The 27,645-nt window shown below is 36.7% G+C and overlaps 1 protein-coding gene across 6 annotated transcripts in view; it reads right to left on the bottom strand.

Annotated features, from left to right (window-relative positions):
- Nucleotides 1-27,645, bottom strand: part of LOC108967263 (transcription factor mef2A) — a 140,946-nt gene that overhangs the window by 20,590 nt on the left and 92,711 nt on the right. For 5 of the 6 annotated variants that reach the window (XM_018930568.1, XM_018930564.1, XM_018930569.1 and 2 more), the window contains 2 exons: nucleotides 24,080-25,092; nucleotides 22,064-22,227 (listed from right to left, as the gene is read on the bottom strand). In XM_018930568.1, coding sequence (XP_018786113.1) covers nucleotides 22,064-22,227; nucleotides 24,080-24,951 — 1,036 coding nt within the window. In that variant the 5' untranslated portion in view covers nucleotides 24,952-25,092. Of the gene's footprint in view, nucleotides 1-22,063; nucleotides 22,228-24,079; nucleotides 25,093-25,279; nucleotides 25,510-27,645 lie in introns of all 6 variants that reach the window. The other variant, XM_018930565.1, reaches the window with a different exon arrangement.

Genomic DNA, 27,645 nt, shown 5'->3' with positions numbered 1-27,645 from the left:
AACACCACCAACAATGTCAGCCTAGAAATCCAACGCAGGATAACTCTTGCCAACAGGTGCTACTTCGGACTGAGTAGGCAATTGAGAAGCAAAGTGATCTCTCGACGAACAAAAACAAAACTCTATAAGTCACTCATAACTCCCGTCCTGCTATATGGAAGGGCCAAGTGGAGAGGAAATGGCTTCACTTGGAATATCTAATTGGCGCCACGTAGCGAAAAGAAGAAACGGCTGGCGCGCTGTTGTACACTCGGCTATAATCGCGTAAGGGGTGACTACGCCAATCAAGAAGAAGAAGTATATCCTACACATGCCCAATATTTTCGGCTAAAAGTCAATAATATATACTGGAGTCCACATTTCCGGTATTTGGGGCCCGGAAAAGTTTTGTTTGTATTTGGGAAATTGTAGGTCATAAGGTGGCATACTTTATAAGCAAATTTGCGCAATTTTTTACACCACATAGAAATTAATTTTTGATTTGTACGTTGGAAAGTGAAAGAATCAAATGGAAATTAAAATGGCGTTATATGGGAAGTAGGCGTGATTGAAGCCCGATTTTGCCCATATTCGCACTGTGGCGTATGTTCATTTGACTGAGCTATATGATCCATTCAAAAGAGATATAACATATCTTATTTTAGAATTTTATTAGCAAGATATTGACAAGATATCTAGAGAGGACGCATTGGACGTAATTAGATGAATATAATCCCCCTGCAGTCGATAAATTGTGTTGATAGAAACTATTAGCAGTAAATAAAAGAAGAAGAATATTTTAAATGCAACTTTTGGAGACAAGCAGGTGAGTTTCACATAGGAAAGTGCTTATCGGAAGAAAAGTGCATACATCCAATTAGTAAATCCGGGTTAATTGCTGAGTCTCGGCAAAGCATTTAGAACATTCTTATTTAATGTATTTTAGTATTGCTTCGAATAACATAATAAGTAGCTACTTATATTCTTACGACACACACAATTCATCTCGGTCATTGTGTTGTAAGCATAGAAGTTACGAGTGCTATATTGATTCAGCTTATCCACACGAATAAGCCCACAAAACTAACAAAAGATGAAGCCACAACCGAAAGGAAAAATGTAAAAGTAGCTGCCTAACTTTTCTCTGGCTCTGGCTGGTCATTTAAAGAAACTCCCGGACCGTGGCACAAAATTGTGAACTCGGTATTGGCACGAATTGTGGATGTGTATGAAAAGTTGACGTGTAACTGTGAATGATCCAGTCACAATGGTGATATTGACATTGTGGTTAGAGTAAATGAATGCTACTGTTCAAATTTGTCTGCAAATGGAGGTATGTTCAGCAGCATTCTTTGCCACTTGGCTGGACTAATGGTATAATAGTATATACATACATGTATGTATGTAAGTACTTGTGCAACTTTGCCAGCGGTGCTTAAGGTGTATCTGGAGTGTTAAGTGCATTTGCTATCTCACATATGGACATGGCTATGTACACATACTCGGTGTAGCAGAACGTTTGCTAGGATCTTGGTTGTTATGTTTGACGTATCGGTATTATTTGGTCGTTAAGCTGTGCTAAAACTAACTTTTTCGTTTATGTAAATATGTGTCTATTGCCATTGCTTCTAACTGTGTTCGAGTTTACACTTCTGGATACAGGTTGCAGTAGTTGTCCAATATTGAGGCCGGTTTTTGTCTGATACACCGACCTCGTTTGCATAGGGAGCCGCCATGTGTCCAAACATTATGTGTGGTAAGTGCATTGTATTAAAATTGGTGCATTGAGCATCGTGTAACCATTCGATGTCTTCTATTTATTTTTCACATCAATTATAAGGCCAGTTATGAGTTTGAGTGCCGATCAAGAAGTTCACTACCGTAATCCCCATTCAACCACATGGAGTTTATGTGTGTAACGTACACATTCTGGTGCTTTGTAAAGGCTTTTGTTGTGCGCTTGTTTTTGGCAGTTTTGTTAACGTCTTGTTCTGTTGACAGGTCTACATATACATTATGACTGTTCTTTGTTGATAGTATTGTTATATACATATGTAAGTATAATCTTCTTCAAAAACAGAAATATGTATATGTCGATATATGTAGGTGTGCAAATAGAGTATATGCGTAAGTGTTTTCTCGGAATATGAAGGTGTCAAAACTGGAATTGCGCATTTTGCGACTTTGTCCTGCTTTCATTCTTCTCGTCCTTGCCGCCTTAAAGGGTCATTATGTTTCTTAGTGAAGTGTGCATATATACGTATATGTATACATGTATAGGTATTACTTTATAAGAGAAGGGCAGCAGTATGAGTGACTTCTGAATGGAGGAAATTGTATTTGTCTTGATATAAATTATCTTTTGTTGTTCCTTTCTAGCCTGGTACATTTGATAATATACATAAATGCATCTTGACATCCTCCTATAATCAGTTATGACTGTTACAATTGTAAGACCGATTTGTCTGGCCACGTCATATACATACATACACTACATTACCAACATAATTGGCGTTAGCCATTATTGCATGTGACAGCCACACAATCGTCGTGCCATGTACGATGAATATGGAATATATACATATGTCTGTGTGCGGTAAAGTGGAAATTATTCTATTAGATATTCGCAAATCAATACTATATACTTGTGTAAGTTGGTACATAGCATATATGGTGTACAGGTGCAATATACGCAATTATTGCCTAATTGATTGCATTGTTATTTAATAAGAACACTTTTTTCACGTGTTGTTAAGGGCTAAACTGAATATGTATTTCAGGTATATTTTATCAGGGGACAAAAAATATATTGGAATTTTTATTTCCGAAATGGAATAAGAGCAATTGGCAAAAGTGCTCTGGATTGCTGTATTATTCGACAGTACGGCATGTTTTCCAGTAATTTCATCTGCGGTCAGAAATGACTGCATATAAAGAAATATTTAAAAAATCGTTTCGTTTTTTATATTTCTATACTTTAAATACTCTAAAAAACCAAATCAAGCAATTTATATAAATATTGATATACATTTTCTTTATGTATCCTTTTGTGGTAGCAAGTGCAAACACCAACATTTTTAATCGACTAGTATTCTGCACGAAGAAGCGAATATGGCAGAAATTTTTTTAAAGAATACTTTTAAATTTATTGAGTTTGATATCTTTCAAATGTATTGTAATACTTAGTATTAGTAAAATAATTATTTGGAAAGGAACAGCTGATCTCCAGGAGCTTTTCTCAAAAAATACATTTTGCGGTGACCACTATATCTCTGAACTGGATCCTCAGAAATTAAAAAGTAATATAAAATGTAGTAATTAATCGAAGAAATGAGCAAAATAAAATTTTTTGATAAAAAGGCTGCAAAAAATCGATTTTTGACTAAAATTTCGGTCTTAAATTGTTTATAAAAAAATATCTATCGGTAAGAAAAAATCAGTTCCGTTAAAATTTCAGCTTAATCGGTTTAGCCATTTTCGAGTAATGTTGCTCCCTGAATGCCGTTTTGAGAAAAACCCGCATATGGTATAAAGTCCGGCCTTGTACTTCCAAGCACTCTGAAACACCTTTTCAAAATTGCGTGTAGCTCCGAAAACCGGAACGATATGAAAATTTCTGTGTGTTTTCTTAAATATATGTAAATTAAGAAAATAAAAAAATCGTATTTTTGAAAATTCTAACTGTATGTAACGTCTCATGGGTTTCCTTGGGCAAAGAACGGCCTTTTTTCAATAATTTTTTTTACATATAAGAAATAAAATATTTTAATGAAATTTTTTTTATTTAAAATACTCATATTTAATAAACATTTTGTAAAATTTTCAAAAGAAAATATCAAAATGGCAGTTATTACGACGCCATTTCCGGCAGTCCCTCGGAAAAAAGCTGCATCCGCGTTGTCAGCAGAACTTCTTTCAGGATCATCTCAAATAATAATAAAAAAATACGTGTTTTAGTAAAGACAATAAACTAGGTATTGGACGAAGGAAAACAACGGTTAAGTGGTTCGCGAGAAATCTAAAGTTTTACCTACTGCGCCCTCAGCCTATACCTGACCTCGAGCGTCCACCTTTTCAAGGTTGTATCTCCGAAACTATTAGTCGGATCAACTTAAAAATTTAGGACAATATTCTAGGATGTTATAAAATTTAATAGGACAAAAAAATTTTCGATTTTTTGAAACTGTGGAACCCATGTAACCCTTTAAGTGGTTAGGTGTAGTCAGAATTTTCAAAAAATTTTTTTTGCTTTTTCGTTATCTTAAAAATAAAAATTGTAATATCTTAGAAATATTCTCTGAAAATTTCACGTTGATCCGATAGTTAGTTTTTGAGTTATTTGACAAATTACAAAGAGACCTCGGACACTTCAAAGCGCTAGTGTGAAACTTTAAACGCGAGTTTCTCAAAACTATGTTTTTTGAACTGGTGACAACTGTAACCCGAAAACTGCTCACCAGATTTTAATGAAATTTATACAGTCTTTAGAATACGTAATAAACTCGAGCCTGAACGAAGGATTTATTTTCTTCGAAATTTTTTAAGACCAATTAACTGTTGATTTTTTCCCAAAAATTTAGAAAAAAAATTCCTGAGGCCGCCATTTTGTTAATTTTTGTAAAAAAAAAATCATTTGATCCGGCCCAGGATTATATATTTATAAAACTAATTTTTTTTTTGATCCGATTGATTTTAGATGAATATCCAAGGACTTATGGTTGTCACCGCAAGTACCTCTTTTTGGAACTGGGTCAACACAAACAACTATAACTTTGGAAATTAATTTTTTTGTTTTCAAATTAACGTGACTTCAAGTCAACACATCCTATAATAATGTCATATCACTACTTTTGCAAACTAACAGGATTTAATAGCAAAAAAAAAAAAAAACAAGAAAAAACGTTAACTTCGGTGGCACCGAAGCTAAATACCCTTCTCAGGTGTATTTCTGTTATTAACTATGTGTTTAGTTTGCGTGGAAGCTTAGTAATCCGTTCTGAACAACTTTTTTCGAGATTACGTTGTTGCCTTAGAAAATAATATATACCAAATTTCGTGAATATATCTTGTCAAATGTGAAAGTTGTCCATACAAGAACTTGATTCCGATCGTTCAGTATGTATGGCAGCTATATGTTATGGTGGTCTGATATCGGTAGTTACGACCAATGAGCAGCTTCTTGAAGAGAAAATGACGTTGCAAAATTTCAAAGCGATATCTTGAAAACTAAGGGACTAGATCGAATATATACAGACAGACAGACAGACAGACGGACATGGCTAAATCGACTCAGCTCGACATACTGATCATTTATATATACTTTGTAGGGTCCCCGACGCTTCTTTCTGGGTGTTAAAAACTTCGTGACAAACTTAATGTACCCTGTTCAGGGTATAAAAATACTGAAAGTTCTAATTTTTTCGCGCCTCTGACTACCCCTAACCCACTAAAAATTTTTTTCAATATATGAGATTAATTATCTTTAAGAATGCGAGTGAGATCTTTAAATTTTTCTTATAATATAAACTTTGACTTTAATAGTAAGCTGCTTCTACGGGCTACTGTTGCCAATCGTACAAAAAAAAAAAAAAAAATACAAAAAATAGAAAACAGCAAGGCAGTGTTGAATAATAATAACCGCATACCTCGCTCATTTAAATTCAAACAAATTGAAACGAACATTTTACTTAACTTTTGTTTCAATTTCAATAGAATTAAATAAAAAAATAAAAATTTTCAGACAGTAATTAATGACAGTTGCCATTGCTTTACAATAAATGAGCAATGTGTCGTGGCTTGGGGCGTGAGAGGGACTAAACTGGTGCATAATGAGAAGTAAAGGGCTCCGAAGCACACTTCATATTTTTTTGTAAATTTTATTTGTTCTATGGTCTTCGTCTCGGGGGACAAACGCGTGGCTTCCGGAGCAAAAAGGGAAATTCGCGCCGCCATTTTTTGTTGAGTATGCGTCGGCCTTTGTCAGCCACTCTTCGTTTTTCGTTTCCGTCATTGTTGTTATTGTATCTGCCTTTGTAGCTGCTTTTTAAAATTTAATAATGAGCTGACGGCTGCCACTGCTACTTTAATACTTGTGAAAAGAAAATTAACAAATGAAAATAAAATAAATGCAAAAAAGCAAACAAAATGTGGAAGCAAATTGCAAACACGGCAACTGCAACACACAGCAACGCCAATACAACAAAAACTAAAAAAGCCGATTCAGAAAACTTTTCAAGTGCAAAAGTTTAACATTTCACTTTTGCAATATATTTTTGTGTTTTGTTGCTCTTTGGGGTTTATTATGAAATGTGGCAACATTTGATTGTTTCGGTACTTTAGTTTTGAAAAATGTCTGTTTTGAATGCCGTTTGTAAGCCACCACTTCCACTTTTATACGAGTCTCGCACGCTAGTGCTGCACTGCGTTTCTGACTTTTTGGCTTTTTGTGTTTTGTGTTCGTCGTTTTTGTTGTCACATAATACTCGAGTGTTTTGTCATTTTCATTCATTTTTGATACTGTTGTTACGATTAATAAGCTACCATTCAAGGCGGTTGGCTTTGTTGCAAAACAGATTTTACAAAAACTGATAGCGTCAATCAGACGAGCCGGTGCACAAAGTCTAGAATTGAAAGGAAACCGTCTGTCACATTGACAATAAGGAAAATCACGTTGGCAGCACCATTCAATACATTTTATACGTATGTATATCACTTGCATATGTACATATACACATAGTATATATAAGTATATACACATGCAAATAAATATATATACAAATGTATATAGCAACATAATTAAGAATGCTTACATTAAGTTCTGAGCGAGCTTCATGAGAATAATATTATTGCTTTATCGAGTTTAGTGACGTTCGTAAAATATAATCAATTTCCGATATACAGTAGTAATTATTTAGAGCGTTGGGAATTTTAAGTCCCGAAACTCATATTAACACTAAAACAAGTCTTAAAGCGTGTATTTAAGAAATATTTTTAATAGATTATAAATATTATGTTTTTAAGAACTGGCTTTAAAAGAGGAATAATTTAAGCAACATGTACATATTTTCTTAAAACCAAAAGTTGTATGCAGAATTATGAAATATAAAAGCTTTATGACTACAGAGGAAACCCCTCGGGGTTTTTTGGTTAACAATCGCCAAATTTTATCTTCGCGATATTCGCACCGAATACGGCGCACCAAACGCTTTAAAACTCCAAGGTAGAGTGCCGCATTAACGCTTTTTGGCCAGGTGGAACAAATTCTTTGTGGACAATACCCTTAGCATCATAAAAACAAATCCGCATTGTCTTCACTCTTGACTTCCCCATGCGCGACTTTTTGGGTTTCGGCTCGAGCGGTGCCTTCCATTCAGCACCCTGGCGTTTCGATTCGGGATCATATTGGAAACACCACGTTTCGTCACCTGTCAAAATATTGTAAAGAAAATGATATCCTTCGAATGTTGGATTCTGAGCGATTTTTGGTCGTCTGTCAATTTGTGCGGAGCAAACCGTGCACACACCTTTCGTAAGCCCAAATGTGCGATCAAATTGCGGTAAATCTCACTGTTGCCTATTTTGTCCAAGCTACTTGAAGTTGTAATTATAAAAAGACTTCAGAACATAATTGAAGAAAAGGACCTTATACCAATTCATCAATTTGGATTTAGATCGCAACATTCTACAATCGATCACGTTCATCGAATAACAGATATAATTGAGGATGCGATGGAAAAAAAGTAAATTTGCACAGCTGTTTTTCTTGATGTATCTCAAGCGTTTGATAGAGTATGACACCATGGCTTGCTTCATAAATTAAGACTTCTCTTCCCACGGCATTTAGCTGAGCTACTTGCCTCTGAGCAACCGCTACTTCAGAATCAAGCAGGGACAATCATATACTATGTTACAGCCAATAAAAACAGGTGTACCCCAAGGAAGCGTCCTGGGACCACTCTTATACATTTTGTTCACTAGTGATATGCCTATGCCGCCAAACAGCACAATCGCCACATTTGCAGATGATACCTGCATCATTACTACTGGTAAAAATGTAGTAGAGTCGTCGAACAGAATGCAGTCTTCAATCAACCTAATTGTAGAATGGACAGAAAAATGGAATATTACTCTCAACGAGTTGAAGTCTATACATACAAACTTCACTAACAAAACTGATACGTATATACCCTTATATATTGGGAATGAAGTGATTCCGTACTCCACCTCAGCGAAATATCTTGGTTTGACGCTGGATGCAAAGTTAAAGTGGAAGGAGCACATTCAAAGAAAAGTTGCAGAACTAAAACTAAAATACAACAAAATAAATTGGTTAATCGGCAAGAAATCACCCTTAACAACCTCAAATAAAATTTTAGTTTACAACCAAACGTTAAAGCCCATTTGGACATACGGAATTCAGCTATGGGGATGTGCTGCACCTTTATACATTGAAATGGTGCAAAGATTCCAAAATAAAGTTCTACGAACAATTGTAAATGCCCCGTGGTACATATGGAACTCAGATCTACATCGTGATCTTCACATAAACATGGTTCGGGAAGTCATTCGCGAAACGGCATCGAAACATGCCACAAGGTTGCAAAACCACGTAAACGCTGAAGCCCGACAACTAGGAGAGGCTAGAAATAGCATGCGCAGATTGAAAAGAACAACGTTCCATGACCTTCTAAGCAAATAACAAATATTATAATATTTAGTTTTTAATACAAAGTCTAATTTTGAAAAAGCTTCTTAATAGAGCTTTATTGTTTTACCTTATAAGTTATGAAAAATATTGCTTGTTAGTACATTTGTCACTAGTTGCATTTCGAATGAAATGTAAAACCATATCTTGTTACGTTTCAATACAAAAAAAAAAAAAAAAAAAAAAAATTGCGGTAAATCGATGTTTTGAAGATGTTCAATCCCATTTCTATGAAATTCGGCTGATTTTGATGAATTCACGCACAGTTTCGATGGAATTTCCGGTGATCACGGATTTTGATCGGACCACATGTTAATCGTCATTTATGTCCTCACGACCACTTTGAAAACATTGAAACCACTCGTGCACTCTGCTAAGAGGAGGCAATCATCGCCGTAAACTTGTTTCATCTATTGAAATGTTTCGATAAAAGTTTTACCAATTTTAAAACAAAATTCAAGGTTGGTTCTTTGTTCGAAGCTCATTTCCGCACCGATGACACAAACATACTGACACTTAAAACGCAATAACTTTACTTCATATCGATGAAATGCCATGAAATTCACTGGACAATCGATGAAGTTAACAGATTCTAACGCACCAGTCGACATACATATATAGGCTGTTCACGATAAGGTGGTTATCGGGTTATGTGGTTATGTGATTAAGTAAACAACAACAAAATGCGGTATGACAAAATAACCAACTTTGACCAACCCAGACCCTTGTTTACAGATTATGTGGTTGTTTGCTTATTTCCAGTGTTAGAAAGTCGTKKKAGTTTTACTAAATGGCAGCACAAAAAATAAATAAAATTAAGCGAATGGCATTTCCATTTATATTATCTAATTGGAATTTCTGCTATTAAAAGCTGTTTTTTGTTTACAATTGCATTGTGACACTGTTCAGGGCGCAAGATGTCTGCAAATTTTATACAAAGAATCTTTTGAACTCTTAAAATTTGGATTATTTAATAAGCACATACCTTCAATAAAGTMCATTTCCTGAATAGCAGAACTTATTTTAAATTCAATTATGTTGCTTCTTAAACTTTGTTTAGGCATTTTATAAGTAGACATTTCATTGAACTTAAAATGTAAACAATGAACAGCTGTTTGTGTAAAAATAAGCATATAACCATACAATATGGGATGTTCACGGATCATAGAGGTTATTTTTAATCTAATAACCACATAACCCGATAACCACCTTACCGTGAACAGTAATAGATTTGTTTACTTTGGAATGCACCTTGTAGAAGAAAACAACAATTGAGTAAGACACGACGTAGGATGGAAAGCAACTGACAAACAAATCAACGTACGAGACTAAGAAACATGCATTAAATACATTGAAGACGGCAGACCGCACGCAACAGCTGTCAAATAATAAAATACACTTGTTCTTAGGGTCACAGTTAATTAGACAAACGCACGACCTCACGGCAGCAGAGAAGTTCAACTTCAAATTTTACCGACGACAATATTTGAACTGCACAATTATTGAAAGCTATAACAAAGCCAATCTATTTTACCAACAGAAATATAAAAGAACTCTGGTACACAGGGTTTGTACGGAAAGTAATAGGACTGATTTCCTTCCGCCGCGTCTGTACTTAGGAGCGTGCGGCTGCATTCGGTAAAGGGCACCTAAAGAGTTAGGACAAACAATTTCGCGCGACGTGTTGCAAACAGAAAATGCAGCGTTTGTTAGAGCAGAGGTACGCGCGATTAAATTCTGTGCGAAACTCGGTAAATCTGTGACAGAGACGTTTGATATGATCAATCAGGCTTTCCCAGATGCTGATTTAGCAAGAAGTGGTGTTTTGGAGGGCCGGGAAGAGGTCGCTGAGGAAGACCATGCTGGGGGCCGCCCTACAGCCCAGATTTTTACAGAATTTTCAGTTTGATCAAAATATTTAAATTTCGTTGAAATTAAATGTTTCAGTGGCCGTCTTCAAACTGTTTAAGAAGCTGGTCAAGGCGCCATTTGCAGGCAAGGAATTTCGCTGTCGCTGTTCCGTAGTCGTGTTTTTGTCAACCTACAAAAGGATCTACTGGCCATTCTAATTTAATGTTAGTTTCTGCAAATGAATAACGCTGCTTTTGGCGTCATGGTTAGCTAAATGAGCGATGTATCCGTTATAGCATGAATCAAGCCAAAGCAGATGGGATACATAACCTTATTACATACATGCAAAGAAGCATGTCCTTAATATATATTTATGAAGAGTTTGATTTTTCTTAATATTAACAAATAACGGCATAAGTCTAAATTGGCCTTTATGCCACATAATTGATATGATTGTTATTGTTGAGTTTATGACAATATGAGAAGAGAATAAAGTTGTGTTATATATTATTTCCTGAAGACGGACTACTCAAGACTACTTATGCAACATAATGGAATCGACTTAATCAATGAGATGTTGTATGGCAAATGAGCCGCGTCAGTTGAAAAGGCATTGCATAAACAAAGATGTTTGTGAGATTATGAGCATGTAGGCAAAATACAAGTACAAAACAATGTGAGAGCTTGGATCATTATTTCCAACTTCGTCCTGTTTGAATCACCAGAGACTTCCGAAGCAAAGGCACGGGGCAACTCATTGAACAATTGATATGTTTGCAATTGGAATTGTATTTTCATTGAATACGCATTGAAATTGTTTATGCCTCTTTTATTCCATGTATGTGCAGGGTATGGAGGTGTGTATCATCCCCCACTTAAAGCCTCGCTGTATACATATACATATTAACCCATCAATTGTTCCGTTTAGAGAAGTGGGTTTGGGAGGGATTTGGCCTATACATGTTCGAGGTGTTTTCTGGGGTTTGAATAGGCGGGGATATTGCGCTGTGTCGCGCCTGTCAGTCGCCTGCTGTGCAAATGACAGGTGTTTTTCCTTTTACTTCTGTGCATTTCTTTATATCAAATTCTTTTCATTTACGTCAGTTCACGTTGCCTTGTTTATTTTGACGGTTGAATGGTTCGTTAGCAATTGTTCTATATTCTAATAGCTTTCTACGTACATGCAGGCTTTAGCTCGTTATTGCAAGTGATTTTGTAAGTCACCTACAGCAACTTATATACATATACAGTTGGAATTCCCTAATTCGAATCACAATACTCCACAAAAAAATTCGATTTAGAGAGACTTCGAGTATAGAAGCTGTAAAATATAGAATTATACACCGATTTATTTATTCACTTCGCATAAAGATTTTCGTATATGTACATAAAACATGTTTACATCTTTTTGGATGAAGGTGGAATAGTTTCTTCTTCAGAATCCTCATCATTTTCCATGGCATTAGGAGTCATATTCGTTGGGTCTGAAAAATTCGGTTTTAAAGTGTCATCTGTTATAAATCCGGCTGAACATATGTCATTGCCCACCTCAATGTAATTTGTAATAGTAGCATATGAAGGCATAAATATGGTATTTCCCCGAAACATGCGACTTAGAGAATCTCGTGTCAATGAAATTTGACTTCCATGGCCAATTCAAGAGTTCGTGTTACGGAGTACTTCGACTTATAAAATTGCGAGTTAAGGAATTTGCACTGTAATGTATGTGTGCTAGAAGACAAAGGCCTCGCCTTGTGCCGCTAAGATATACATAATTAAGTTATGTTACACTGGCCTACCGTGCTTTTGTTGCCCAAAATCGTTTGGATTTATGGAAGCTCACAATTTATGAATCCATCAATCATTTTGTAAGATTTGCTCTCGTATAACTTATATTTATATAAAGTGCCTTTTATAAAGTTTCTTTTTACAATTTACCAGTTGACAATTTGTTTTAGGGCCAGAAGTAATCTGCCATCTTGGGACAATCCCAAAAACCTTGATGACTTTCTTCCATATTTTTTAGTTCTTGCTTGAAATGCTCTACCTGTTTCTCAGTATAATATCGTAAATTATCAAAAAATGTATTTAGATGATTATGAAGTTTGTCTAACTTGATACTCATATTTGTTTCTGGAATACGAAGGCTTGTTAGCAATTTTGGACAATTTTCGCCTATCATGATGAAACTTTTCCAAGCATCACTTTCCGAAAGTGTCATAGCTTTGATATAATTAACATCTTGCGTGAGTTGCCATATTTGAAAAAATAAATATTGCACCATTCACCTTTTTCATAGGAAGTTTCGAAATTTTTGAACAAATTAACCACAGCCAACACTTTAGGAAATGTTGAATAAATTGATCAGTTTTCAGTTTGAAATGCTTCATTTTCATCAGCGTTATATAATAATCGATAAATTTTGTGCAGAGGGCTTGCTTTCAATTCTAAGCGCATATTTAACATTTTTAACACTTCGCTATAAGAATTATATTAGCAAACATTGAACATTTATTCATCGGCGAATGTGCGAAATAACTAGTCCTTTGGAAATCATTAAACAGTAGTTAGACAGCGTCACCGAAAGGTTCATCGTTCTCGTTTAAATCATATAGTATTGTTCAATGTGTGGAATGCTTCGGGTATGTGTTGCAGTTTGTACTTTTTCTCGGCATTTTACGCAAAATTATAATTACAGTACATACACTTTTATTAAATTTTAAACAGATGCTTATGTTCTTGTTTTCTTGCAACATTTTGCTACAGAGAAAAATAGTTTTGTTCACCACTCGGTTGTATGCATCACCTAAAACTTATATACATATCTATATATATAAATGTTCAGGATGAGATGAGTTGAAACCCAGGTGACTGTCTGTTCGTTCGTCCGTGCAGGGTGCCACTTGAGTGAAATTACAGATATCTTAATGAAGCTTAGTGGACATGTTCGTCGGTAGCAAACGAATGCTAACAATTGATTGAATCGGGTCAATACTTCTGGCAAGAGTATAAAATGTTCGATTACACCCGAAATTAGCTCTTCATTACTGGTTTATTTATAAATTGTTTTGACCATTACTGAAATATGAACTCTCCTTTTAAGTTGGATCAAACTGGACTGGACAAAATTATATAGTTCCCTCCCCAAAATTATACTCTGGATCCGCCCCTACATATATGTATGTATCAGTAACCTTATGAAAATAAGTAACTCTGTACGAAAAAATTCACTCGCATAGGTATTTGTTCCCAATACTTTTAAAGAATTTTTTTATGCAAGAGTGCAGATATCCCAACCTCAATTCTGTGCAACTTTGATATTTCCATTACTGCTTTTGCAATTTAATCTGACGACACTGGTCGTACTCGTACTCAGCCTTCTAATAGCTTTTACGAGCATGTGTTCGTTATACACGTTTTAATTCGCTAAAAGTTTTTAGCTACAAAATACGCTTTGGTACTGAATATTAAAGTTACAAAGTGTACATTAAGGAATATTGTATAATATATAAGACAAAATTTCGGGAGGAACAAAATATCGTTATTGTAAGAATAATGAAATTTTTACCAATTTTGAAATTTTTTGAGTGTTGATCTTTTTAATTAGTGTGTTACATATTTCCCAAGTTGTTGCTTTTTGGTAAACGTCCTCTTGTCCTAAAATAAGATTTATCATAACTTAAGAGCATATTTTCAAGCTAAATCCTGTCTACATATGCAAATGTTAAATTAAAATACACAATATCTCAGGACTGGTGGATCATGAATTTTAACTGCAATATAGTGATCAAGAGATATCTAATGAATCTACGTAAAATTTCCGAATTTCATAAAATACTGGCTCATATGACAGTATTTACGTAAGTATAATGGGTTGGATGCCAATGGAAAATTCGCTTTTACAGTGATTACCTGTAATATTTTCAAGACGAAATAGAGTCACATTTTCATAAAGTACATACATATATTCAAACATATTTACTTGTTGCTCCCTCTCTTTCATTTTTCGCATTTAAACCAGCTTTACTTATTTCACAATTTTGACAATGGCCTACAACAATAAGTGCAAACAAATGCACTCTGCAACTGACAGAAAATATTAGGCCACTGTCAATTGACATAATGCTTTTACCCAAAATCACGAAAAAGTTGGTTTGTGAATACAAAGTATGAGAATATATGTAAGTACATGCGTGCGAAAGTAGATTCTTAGAAGAGTATGTGGTATACTCGAATAGTCACAAGAAAATTGGCCACTAAAAGTAAACTTCTAGAAATCGGTAGAGTTATTGAATGATTTAAAAAAAAAATTTTGTTCACGTACCATACCGAAATACATTCATACGCAAATCGGAGTTGTTGTAATCCACTATATGTTCGAGCATATGCGCCTAAAAGTATGCCACGACAATTTTTCACAGCAGAAATATTAAACGCACTGAAATATTTTTCGTTCGCTCCTTGTCTGCCGCAGACGACGTTTCAGTGTGATGCCTTTGTTATTTTTTCACTTCTTTTCAATTTTGTAAATATCAATTCTCTCACTAACCTGCTATTCTGGCTGCATGCGAGCGCTCCCCTCACATGTTTCGGAGGCAACCACTCACGTGCTCTAGTTGTCTCTTTCTATTGTCGGCTTACACTGGGTGCCAACATAATAGAGCAACGACTGTTTCGACTGCGCTGTCTAACAATGGGCGCGTTTCCCATTCTTTCGATTGTACTTTGTCATTGTTTGTCCTTTCCCTGTTTTCACTTTACGGAAATGAAATAACGAACTCGAAATTGAATTGAGCAAGTATAGTGAAGTGGGTGAAGTGAAAGGCAGAACACACGTCAACTATGCAATGGGTTTGTGGGCTGGGCAGGAGAGTTGAAAACTCATACAAATAGTACTCGAGCGGTTTGTATATTTTAAATTGAAGTTGTTACATTTCAAACGGATGTTTGTTAGGCATTTTTGGGGAATCAGGCTCGTCAATTCTTTTAAAATATCATAATTGAAATATTCCTTTGTATCGCCTGATTAGGAAATTAAATTTTGTGGCTTCCAAAAAAGGAAACATCGGTTGGTGTGAAATGTATATCTGACTGATTAAATGATTTTAATCATATCTACTATACATTTGTACATATATACATATGTTCTGCTTTTAAATTATTAATATTTGTTTTTTGTTTTGTTCTAGTATTCTTATTGTATTCCAGACTCACAAGTAAGTAATGGACTAATGAGCAAGTGTTCTCAAAAAGGCGTTTCCTTTTGCTCAACTTCGCAACAATTCATTCGTAATTAATCTGCATTGTTTTTCCAATTTTCTGTTGCAAAGTTTTTCAGACAAGCCTCTAATGGATCCGTGTTCATTTTCATCTGGCGAGGCGTGCATGCTTTTTAATGCTCAAATGAGTGGAAAGTACTTTGGAGCAATTGCTGTATTTCAATGATTTCGAGTTAACGGTTACAAAAAGAAGTGCTTGGAGGCATTAGATTACCAGTATGGAATATGGGAATACATAATGGGAAGGCATACTTATAACACTCTCGTTTACTAAAATATCCAATACTGTATTTAGAGCTGTCGATAATGTGCATATACTTGCAATATTTGTGCTTATATGTAAGTACATGATATGGCGGACATATGTACATATCTATATCTGTTATAATAATAGGTGAATCACTGCACCGATATCGCCAGCTGTTGAAATATTGTTACGTCAAGTTCTCGAACCACCAATAGAGTTTTAGTTTGTACAAGAAAATAGTTTTGTCTGCCGCGCTACCTCCGCTCAGCTTGTAAACAACTACTTAAAACAATTTTTTTAGTACATTAGGGTCTTCCAAGTTATAAATTTAAAAAAGATAGACACTTTTGCTACTCTTCGAATCGGCTTTTCTGAGATATGTGGTTTGTTCCGTCGCTTTGTTTGAGCTTTTGGTGGATTAGCACAACCCACAGTTGCACGATTGCGCACAATCCTATAACGAAAGTAATCACCTTAAATATCTACCAAAATGTAACACTGATTGCAATAGCAACTCGCTCACTATGAAATCTAATAATTACCTAAACCACCAGAGACGAGTGTCATCACAAGCACACCGCATTATTCGCCGCCGGCGAGTTGTCAAAACTGACATTAACGCGCTGTCAAACAATGACACCACGAATACATAAACTATTTGAAATCACTCGACCCTCAACTGTCTGGTGGGCGGACGGATGGTGGTTTGTTTATTTAAGAGGGGTGGGTGAATTAGTTAATGTTATAGTGGCAACAAAATCAAAAGCTGCCAACTCATCAAGCATACTCCCTCATCCACTTAACCAGTTGCATAGTTAAATGATTACGTAAAGCTAATCTCCTGCATCGCAATCGACATTGGGTTCAAGTTGCAGGTCTCGCAGAGAATTGAAAATAAACGGCGTGTGTCAACGCCAGCCAATATACAATCTCGCACAGCTTCAGCGCATACGCACACATGCCTACGCAGTTCCCAACCACCGCTCCACTTGCTCGACAAAAATAATTCAATTTCAATCACACACATCAACGATACTGTGTGAACGGCACGTGGCATTCGCCGTTCATCCATACTGCGCGAAGGGCGCAACGCCCAAATCACAGTCCAAACTTCCCCAGTAACAATATGCTACATCTTAGCATAACAATAGGCGCAAAGCCTTAAGCAGCTCACTGTTTAGCTTTGGCTCAGTGTCTTTGCCAAGTCATCGCCTTTGACTGTTTCATTTGCACTTTATTAAATATGCAAACGAGTGTTTTCGCTTAAGCGATCGGTTTCGTCTTCGCGGTGTCATCGTTGCTCGTCTGCGCCAACGCTACTGTCACCAGCGAAGCGTTGTCAAAATACAGATAGATAAGTTTTGTGAGTTTTGGCAACGATACTCGAGCTTAATTTAAATAGATTTCTGTGGTTTTAAGCGCATACATTCATTGACAGGTGTATAAATTTGAATGAAATTTACCTTAGACGTAAGGCACTGTAGAAGTGAAGCGCAGATTAGCATAGTTATTTGAAGCTAACTTGGATCTGTCCTAACAGAGATAAGCAAAAAATACCATGCTTAATATGTAAAAATATATTTTCTACCACATATAAAAGTCAATATGTACATATATATATTTCGGGGCATTGGAACAGTTTAAACATCAAGTTTGAAGTATATGCTCTGTGGTTTTACTTTAATGAAAGGGATTTGGATCATCCTCATTAATGCATTGACGACATGGCATCTTGACATCCAATATACTTTACTGGTTTGTGTGGTATTATTGTATCTAAATATGGGCGGTATTATTGTAACATTAATATTCTATTGTGCCAATCTTACTTTGCACCAATATACTGCTGTGATCAAATTGAAAGGTGAATTTTTATTTATTTTATCGGTAAATAATTACTCGTATTTGTAAGTTGGTAGTACTGTTAGTGACATCTCTGCTAATTCACGTCAAAATATTCATTAGTATTTGAAATATGCCTCGTTTTGTGAGGTTCTAAAAGTGAATTCTTCGCTTTTTACAAGGTCTGAACTTATGGAACAAAGAAGTGCGGTAATGCACCATCTCTTACTGCATTGGTTATTCCTGATCATTTCGCCACATTTTCAACTAATATCGTACCGCCACCAATGCATTCGCCCGATTTACCTTCGTGTAACTTCTGGCTATTCAGCAAATTCACGTGACTACTAGGAGGACACCGTTTTGACTCAATTGAGGATATAAAAGCTGAATCAGAGCCTTAGAGTATTTTTCCAAGTGTATTGCAGCGGGAGGAGATTACTTTGAAGGAGATGAAATGGACAAATTCACCTTTCATTTTGATCACAGCAGTACAAACATTCCTTTTTACTCTTATCGATTGAAGTATGTTCTTATTAGTAACTAGGAGGAAGTATGTTCCGGCGCTACTGATCATTAAAGAAGACAATATTGTTTTCTACATTTATTACAAATGAATTTAGTAATGGCTATTATCGAAACTTCAACTCGTTAAGCGGCAGCCAGGCCCATAGCTAGACCTTTAAAATAATTCATATGTGAGTATAACACACAGAGCTTAATAAAAATTAAAAACTCTATTTTAAGATTTAAACTTAATCAAATCCAATTATATATAAATTAAATTTTCATAAAAAAATAACCCCCATTAGAGTTAAGCTCAAGTAGAACAATTTGAGAGTGTAAGAGGTATTTTTTTAAAGAATCCTTATACAATATATATTTAAATCGGTTTATTTTCATTTATTCAAGAATTAAAAACATTACTGTCCGACAGACAGAGCGCATTTAACAGTATGTAGAAATATATGATACTTTCAGCAGGGTTTAACGGATTGGAATGTAAGGTAGGTCATCTCCGTGTGGTGCCTCGTGGGTAACTGTAAGTGACCTTGCGGTCTTCACAAACCAAAGAAACCACCCAATCGGCTTGACTATGATTTCATGGCTGAAACGGTCCGTTAAAACCAGGTCACCCTTAAAATGATATGGTCGGTTTAGGTCTGAACGCATTGATCCATAATTGTGTCCGTCAACCCTCGCTTTGGCTTCTTAAGAAATAACCTTGATAGATTGGTAATAGCTCTGAATTCCCGTTTGGGGCAATGTCTGCGGCGACAAAATAATCCTTCACGAAAGTCAGCGGAAAAAGCGTCGTTATCCCCAGCCAAGAATGGTAAACCAGTGAGCAGATGTCAGCTGACGGTAAATGTAGGTAAGGCTGTGGGACGATGCGGAATGGGAGGTTCGGGTGCTTCAGGTAACTTTAAAAGTCCAAATAAAAAGCAGGTAATGGCAAAAAAAAAAAAGTTAAAGTCGGACCGCCGCATATCAGCAAAGAGAAAATCACGCTGCGGTCGCACGCAGACTCTTCAGAAGTCTGAATGGGATATAGCAGTGCTCTTGAGTAGGCCAAGAGGTTGCCTAGCGGCGACGAGGATGGCAATGGCAGCGTTTTCGAGTAATCTACCTACTCTGGCGGAGGAACGTCGGGACGTGAAGGTAAATACCACTGTAAGGAGTAGCTCATATATAAACGCTAACCTCCCCGGGAAAGGATGAAGATCCTCTGATCACAGGTATATTAGTTTTAACGTGGACAGAATAGGTCCGAATACTGAACTCTATAGCACAAAAAATTCTTCAATCAACTCTTGTTGAAGGGAAGCTTGAAAGAAAGCCGCTTTGGTGAATGGATCAGAACTGATTTTAAAGCAGAGAACTGTTCCCTACGACTCGTAGAGGGAGTACAGGAAGAATATTCTTCTCTATGATAGCAGACTGGCTTTTAGTTCAAAGCTCGACAAAGAACTTCAGTAACAATAGCATCAACCTTCTTCAGTATTAGACCTGTTCAGGAGCGCGATCACAGCGAAATCGTCAAAAACTGCAAAGCCGATGAGCTGACAAGGTCCTAATTTCACCCGATTGAAATCAATTCCATACCCCGTTGTCGTTTTGGTTTCGACCTATGTATGTATCTACCGAGACTTCTGCAAGCTTCTGGTCAACAACTAGACACTTCCAAGAACCAAACAAACAATTGAACTGGAATTTTCCCACTATGATCTATTTTTATATTCTTGCAACCAGTAGTTACAGTTTAACTACTAATCAAGATAGATATAGGTTTAACGATGAAAATTGAAATCCGGTTGACGGTCTGTCCGTCCGTCTTGAAAGCTGTAACTTGAGTAAAAAATGAGATATCTCGTTGAAACTTGGTTTACAAATTCCTTTGTACCGAAAAAATTCGAGTTCGTAGATAGACCTAATCGGACCACTGGCACACCCACAAATCGCCTTTAACCGAAAACACATAAAATGTCGTAACTAACCACTAAACTAAGATATAAAACTTTGATTTTGAAAAAGAGGCATCTGTGGACAAAACTTTTTGAAAAAGAGGGCGTAGCTCCGTCCTCTAACAAGTGTAACGTACATATGTACATCCTAAGCAACTTAAGCTACAACAACCAAATTTGCTGATTACGAATTCTACCGACACTGTGCAAATGGATGAGATCGGAGGTAACCATGCTCACGCCCCATATAACGGCTCTGTTAAAAACTACAACAAGCGCGATAAATAAATAACTAAATATGCCAGAGACATAAAATTTTACTAACGAGATGATATTAGAGAGCCCTATGGGAGACAGTGTGAAAATTGGATGATGGGCGTGGCACCGTCCACTTTTTGGTGAAATCCCATATCTAGGGACTCGTCCAACCAATTTCGACAAAATTTAGTACGTGGCACTGCCCTTACTACCCAATATCACAGTGTGAAAATAAGCAAAATCAGATAACAACCACGCCCACATTCCATATAGCACAATTTTAAATATCACTTGATTCGTTCAGTTTACAGTACATAAATCAAGAAGCATTTAAAATAACGGGATAAAACTTTGCACGAATATTGTCTTTAGTGTGTGCCACCATATATTCAATTTTTTTTTTAAATCCAATAAAAACTGTTCAAGTCCTAGGTACCGAATATATAAATATATCAATAACATATATTTTCCTTCGCCTTCATAGAATCTTTCGGGGTCAATAAAAAAAGCTAATCATTAATATATACATTTTTCCAAATATTTCCACACCCCCATACGACCTTCGCAGTTCAAAAATCAACAATACAATAATACAAATTAAAAACGAAAATAACAATAAGGTGAAGTATTAAAAAAAAAATGCCCACAGCTTTAATTTTCTCGCGCCCAATATATACAAGAGCTTTCCGAAATATTAGCTTCACACATGAACATAATGACTCAGAGCTCGTATCAATGGCGCAACATGCTTGTAATCACGTCAATCTATAGACCGCCTCAACTAAGGGTGCTTGCAAAGGTCAACAGCGGTTGTGAGTACCAAGGCATGCGGTCAGATTTCGAGTTGAGAGTTGAAGCAACTCCAGTCGTAAAGAATTTTCCTGCAGCCGTTGCAGTTGCGATGGGCTCGTATGAGCTTAATATTCATAACCCATCTTATTTCATACACTTGTTTGTATTTATAAGCACACATTTGTGTGGGAAATTCATTTGTTTCGTTCAATTCATTGTTATGAGTACTTCATTCTAAGTGCACTGGACCAGTGAACGTTTTTGCGCCTTATTCATTGTTTTTATGCGTAATTGGACTTGTGCTCATGTTGCCATCACCATGGGAAACCCTTTTACCACTGCGTTTCTAAAGATTCATTTCAGTATTATTTCCGTTGAGAGTTGAAATAAATCCAATTTTTTTTTTTGTTTAAAGGAGTTCCATACGTTCTGTGCATTCTTTTGAAAAAAATAATTTGTAAATGTTCAACCCTACACACGGCGTTTAATTGAATGCTACTCTGTACTTCATTTTACTGTGTACACACACTCATACTATACGTTATACTATATATGTATCTATATAATGTTTCTGATATGATTTGTAATTCTTTGTTTGCCTATTTTTCTACAAATATTATTTGTTAATTATCATAATTGTGCTTACCTAAACGTTTCGATATTTCGGAGTTATGCATTTTCGGATTATCCTGTGCAATTTTTCGTCGCTGGAGTCGAGACCAAACCATGAATGCGTTCATTGGTCTTTTGATGTGTTCCTCGTTTTGACGTTTCGTTGTATTTTGTATCATTAAACTAAAGAAGACGTCGCTGCAAAAGTAAGAGGTGAAAAAGTTACAAGCAAAGTTTTTAAAATACCGTATATGGATGAATATGCTATGGGAAGAGAGGCGAGGTGGAGAAAATAAGTGCTTTGCTGAACTTCACTTAACCCGAAAATGTACTAGGTTTTATCCCTATTTAAACTAACAGCATACATATCGAATTTTCTTCAATAATTGTCGCCCCTTTGCAGATATGGGTAAGACTCTAGACTTTTAAAGTATAACAGCGCTGAACTCAATTAAAAAAATTTTTAAGAGGGGGAATCGACACGTGTATTAATGTGTACAATAATTAGAATATGTTTTATGATAAATTCTAAGAACAGATCACATGCAGAGAAATGGTATAATATATCATAGAACCCGTCTTACTCAGATAGTTACAAAATCTAGAAAAATAGTGGCCCAAGAACCACCGAAATTTCAGAACCACATATCGTTACCTGAAATGCAAAATAACTTAGCAACATTTTCGGAAATTCGCAGTGGCACAAAACACAAAAAAAACTGATTTATATCTGACCGCAGAACCTGAAAATGTTGAACATATGTATGTATGTATTTTGAAGTAGGGAAGCGTAATCAATAAGACACTCAATTTCGAATTTTTGATGATACGTTATTTTGCATTTCAGGTGCCGATATGTTCTTAAAGTACCTAAGCGCCTAGGTCAGTCTAGAGCCCGAAAAAAAAATGTAACTTTGACGATTTATTCTGCAAAGATATAGACCCGTCATACCAGATAATAACCAAAATAATGGTGCCGCAAGCATACCGAAATTTTGAGAACAATATTTGCTCTTAAAATACTTTAGCTGTTAGGCCAGTCTAAATCCAGAAAAAAACAAGTAAGAAAGGCTGAGATATGGTTTTTGGTCCATAAGTGGGCGACGCCAAAATTTAGTGTTTCTGACGTTTTTTGTTAGTCGGTTTTACTTTAAGTGATTTTCAACATAACCTTTGTATGGGAGGTGGGTGTGGTTATTATCCGATTTCGTCCATTTTTTCTATGTGGAAATGCCTGAATGAAAGAACTCTGTAGAGTTTGGTTGACATAGCTATAGTAGTTTCCGATATATGTATAAAAAACTGAATAGGGGGCGGGGCCAAATTTCGTTTAAATATACCCCTCTGTAATGCGAACCTTTGTGGCAAACTTCATTTTAATATCTTTATTTATGGCTTAGTTATGACATTTTATAGGTTTTCGGTTTCCGCCATTTTGTGGGCATGGCAGTGGCCTATTTTGCCCATCTTCGAACTTAACCTTCTTATGGAGCCAAGAAATACGTGTACCAAGTTTCATCATGATATCTCAATTTTTTACTCAAGTTACAGCTTGCACGAACGGACGGATGGACGGACAGACAGACATCCGGATTTCAACTCTACTCGCCACCCTGATCACTTTGGTATATATAACCCTATATCTGACTCTTTTAGTTTTAGGACTTACAAACAACCGTTATGTGAACAATACTATAACACTCTCCTTAGCAACTTTGTTGCTAGAGTATGAAAAAAAATACGAAACTTTGACAAGTTATTTTAGGAGTAAAGAAAATCAAATAGAGTTTCTTTTGTTTTTTTTTTGGCTGACTGGTCAATGCTCCCCTCTCTCTTTACTTCATGTGACAAAGCGCACGTCCTCAATTTCAGAGTGGTGCCCAAAACACTCGCTTAAGATGGGGAAAATCCTAATTATTGCACATCGTCAAATATCAAGAGAAATCGAATTTGTGTATATGTATCTGTGATCTGTGTGCAAGTGAATAGACATTTGTAGATTTACACATAAGTACCTATATATACAAATGCATGTGGATGGCGTAATTACCTGGCGCTGCTGCCACTATTCATCAGGCCACCCATGTTTTGATGTAGATTTGTCATCGGCGAAGTCGCCTGCGCATTGTGGTGCAGGTGTGCAGCGGCGGCGGCCATTACAGATGCGGTACTGGCTGAATTCGTTGCGTTAGCGGGTGACGAAACGGCGGTTACGTGCGCGTTTAAGTGACTGTGCGCGTGATGGTGGGTGGTATGGTGCAGCGAATTTTGATGCTGACTATGCAACGCTGCTGAGCTGTGGTGTTGCAGCTGATGTGCGGACGAACTTGAAACTCCTACAGAACCACCACCTGAGCTCACTGAGCTGCCTGATCCCGCTGAACCAGCCGACGACGAAGCTGAGGCTGACTGATGAAGTAAAAGCGACGCGGCTGACGATGCGGAGTGGTTATTGCTGCTGCTGCTGTGTGGGTGGTGTGACAACGAAGTTGGAGAGGTGTGAATGCCCGAGTGTGACGCCAATAGTGAGGTGTGATGATGGTGCAGCGATGCAGACGCTGAGTTGCTAGATGTTGGTGAGTGGCTTGTCGAGGACGCCGAATTCAATGATAGCTGGTGATGGCTTAGATGATGATTGTTGTGATGTGCTTGTAGATGGGCTTGTTGGTGATGATGCTGTTGTTGTTGCTGCTGTTGCTGTTGCAACTGTTGTTGTTGCTGTTGATGAACAACCGCGGCTAATTGACCCAAATGGTGATGATGATGATGGTGCTGGTGATGGTGCCCACCTGTACTAGTTGACGATGTGACCGCCGATGCGGAATTAAGATGGTTTTGCAGTTGCTGTCCTGTTGTGGATAACGAGAGTGGATGCGCGAGCGATATGCCTGATAGCGATAATGATGGGATGCGATCCATCATTTTGTGCAGATCCACTGGGAATATTTGTTTGTTGGCGTGGCTATGGTTGTGGGAGTGGTGGTGTGTGGAAGAATATGTCCTTGTTGGAGTGACGGAGTAATGGTGTTGTGTTTGGTGGCAAGAGCTAAAGGCAAATGGAGGCTGTAAAGACAAAATTGGGATGATTTATAACTCCGTGACCATACTTTAATATGAAATACAATATGTAATGTTCACAATTAATTAATTCTAATATTAATTTAATATTACGAATAGGAATACGGGTTCGTACTTTCCGTTCGTTTTGTTATATACAACTAAGTATATATTGATTATTGAATATATTTACCTATAATATATAATATTGCGGTAATGACTTTAAATGCCTCAATTCGGTGGATTAATTTTATAAACAATTGAGATATTACTGCGGAATAGTATCGACTTGTAGTTTAACTAAAGTTGAAGATGAGTTCTTAGAAGAATTATGTGACCAATACCCCGTTATTTCCCGGACTGGCTGATTTGAGTCGCGCTAAATACTGCGAGTAAAGATGTGGCGACTCGAAAACACCTCAACTGTTATAAGGAAGGACAAACGGGTTTTATGTTTTTGTATAAATAAGTACATATTTGTTGGTTGGGTGTGGTACAAATCGAAATCAATTCATTTCAATTTAAATATAATAAATATAATAAATAATAAGTACCTCCCAAAAGCAAGGTTTAAATGAAAGTACTATTAAGGGCAAAAAATAGTAAGACTTTTAATTTAAATAAATATAAGAGAGTGTACAAATACATTTACGATTGTCAAATATCCCTTCCGCTTTTTTGCTCTATATTCAATTCGATAATCCTTGACAACTTCATAATACCCCCCTCGTGGAAGCCCCCCCCCCCCTTCTTATTTGAGGTAATCACATTTGCGCTATATCCGGGCTATATGGTGGATGCGATAAAATCTCCCATCAGTGTGGTGGAACACTGCTCCCTTCCTGTTGGCCAATTCTGGACGCTTCCGGTCGATCGCCTGCTTCAAGCGCTCCAGTTGTTCGCAGTAGATGGGAGCAGCTCATAGTGCATGATTCCCTTCCAATCCCCTGGGCACTGGTTGGGACGATTCACCGGCCTTCAACCACGACCGTTTTCGCTTGATATTGTTGTATGTGATTCATTTTTCGTTGCCAGTCACCATCCGCTTCAAAAATTCCGTTTCAGCAGCATATCGCAGGCGTTGATTCGGTCCAGGAGGATTTTTCGCGTCAAATCATGCGGCAGCCAAACATCAAGTTTTTTTGTGTATCCAGCCTGCTGCATATGGTTTAAAATTTTTTGGTGACTAACTCCCATTTTTTGGGCGATGTCACGAGATGCTACATGCCGGTCTAACTCGATATTTTCCATGATTTGATCGGTATTCGTCGTCACAGGTCTTTCGCCGGCTGGCTTACATGGTATCGTTTTCCCCCGCTCTGAATTGTAGAATCTTTTTCTCCGCAGTTCGAAGTGATGGAGTACCATCCCCCAAAACACCATTAATCTCACGGAAAGTTTCTTTAGCGGATTTGACTTTAACGAAGGATGGCGCGAATTACGGCGTCAGTGAACTCTATGTTCACACGTCTATAACTGTTGAACGCAATATCCAAACTAATCGTGCATAGCGTCGTTTTGTAGGTTATGTGAAGACCTTGAAAAATCCAAAAGACAAAAAGGCGGAAGGGAGACATTTGGTAATCTAATATGTATAAATGTGTATGGGAAACACCGTTGGGTCCAACGGAAAGTAGTCGAAGCAAATCTTCAACCAAAAGACAAAACATTCGAATCCAAAGTAATTTGTTTGCGCAGGCAAGTGAAAGAGAAGAACTCAATATATGTGGGTATATATATATAATCACGTAGATATGTACATATACATATCTATGCAGACTATTGTATATACATACAAATGGTACTTAGATATATAATATATAACGCATACGATCATTGATGCCATTTAATAATTGCACCAGCAAATCGGAATGCCAGAAACAGTTTTAACGCAAATTTGGTTTAGTGTATCGTACATATGTCGCAACCATATGTCCGACAACCGCATTTTCATATAAACTTAAGAGTACATGAGTAATATGCTAAGTACCGTTTGTATGGGGGTGCTATTTACCGGGGGATGTTTTCACTGACGACGCATTAATACCTTATAAACTTCTACATAACCACAAAGTGAAAATGGTACAAACAAAAAAAAAAAAAAAAAAAATTGCTATGTAAAAAAAGTAAATAATATAAGGGACAGTTTGACGAAATAAAAGGATTGGGTTGTGAAATTCGCCGGCATGCGCTGTGGTCCGCCCGGCTTAGTGTTTTATGGTAAGTGCCTTTACGCCTAATGAATTTCCCATTGTTCACAAAGAAATACTTCACTTCAACGCAGTCAACGTGCACAACGAGCGTCTGCCGAGGAGTGGTGGACTTTATCACATACCGCACAGTGGTTATAGAAACGTTCATGATACAAATAATGATCAAATATTTAACACGTTTAGCTGTTACTATAAACAATAACCTTTTTATACTCTCGCAACAAAGTTGCTAAAGAGAGTATTATAGCTGTCTCTTATACACATCTAGATGGATCACTTTGGTATATATAACCCTATATCTGACTCTTTTAGTTTTAGGACTTACAAACAACCGTTATGTGAACAA

Source organism: Bactrocera latifrons, unplaced genomic scaffold (genome assembly GCF_001853355.1).
Source record: "Bactrocera latifrons isolate USDA-ARS-PBARC rearing strain unplaced genomic scaffold, ASM185335v1 scaffold_181, whole genome shotgun sequence".
NCBI classification, from domain to species: Eukaryota; Metazoa; Arthropoda; class Insecta; order Diptera; family Tephritidae; genus Bactrocera; species Bactrocera latifrons.
Note: the sequence above shows the minus strand (reverse complement) of the source record. Positions and strands in the feature narration are given on the sequence as shown.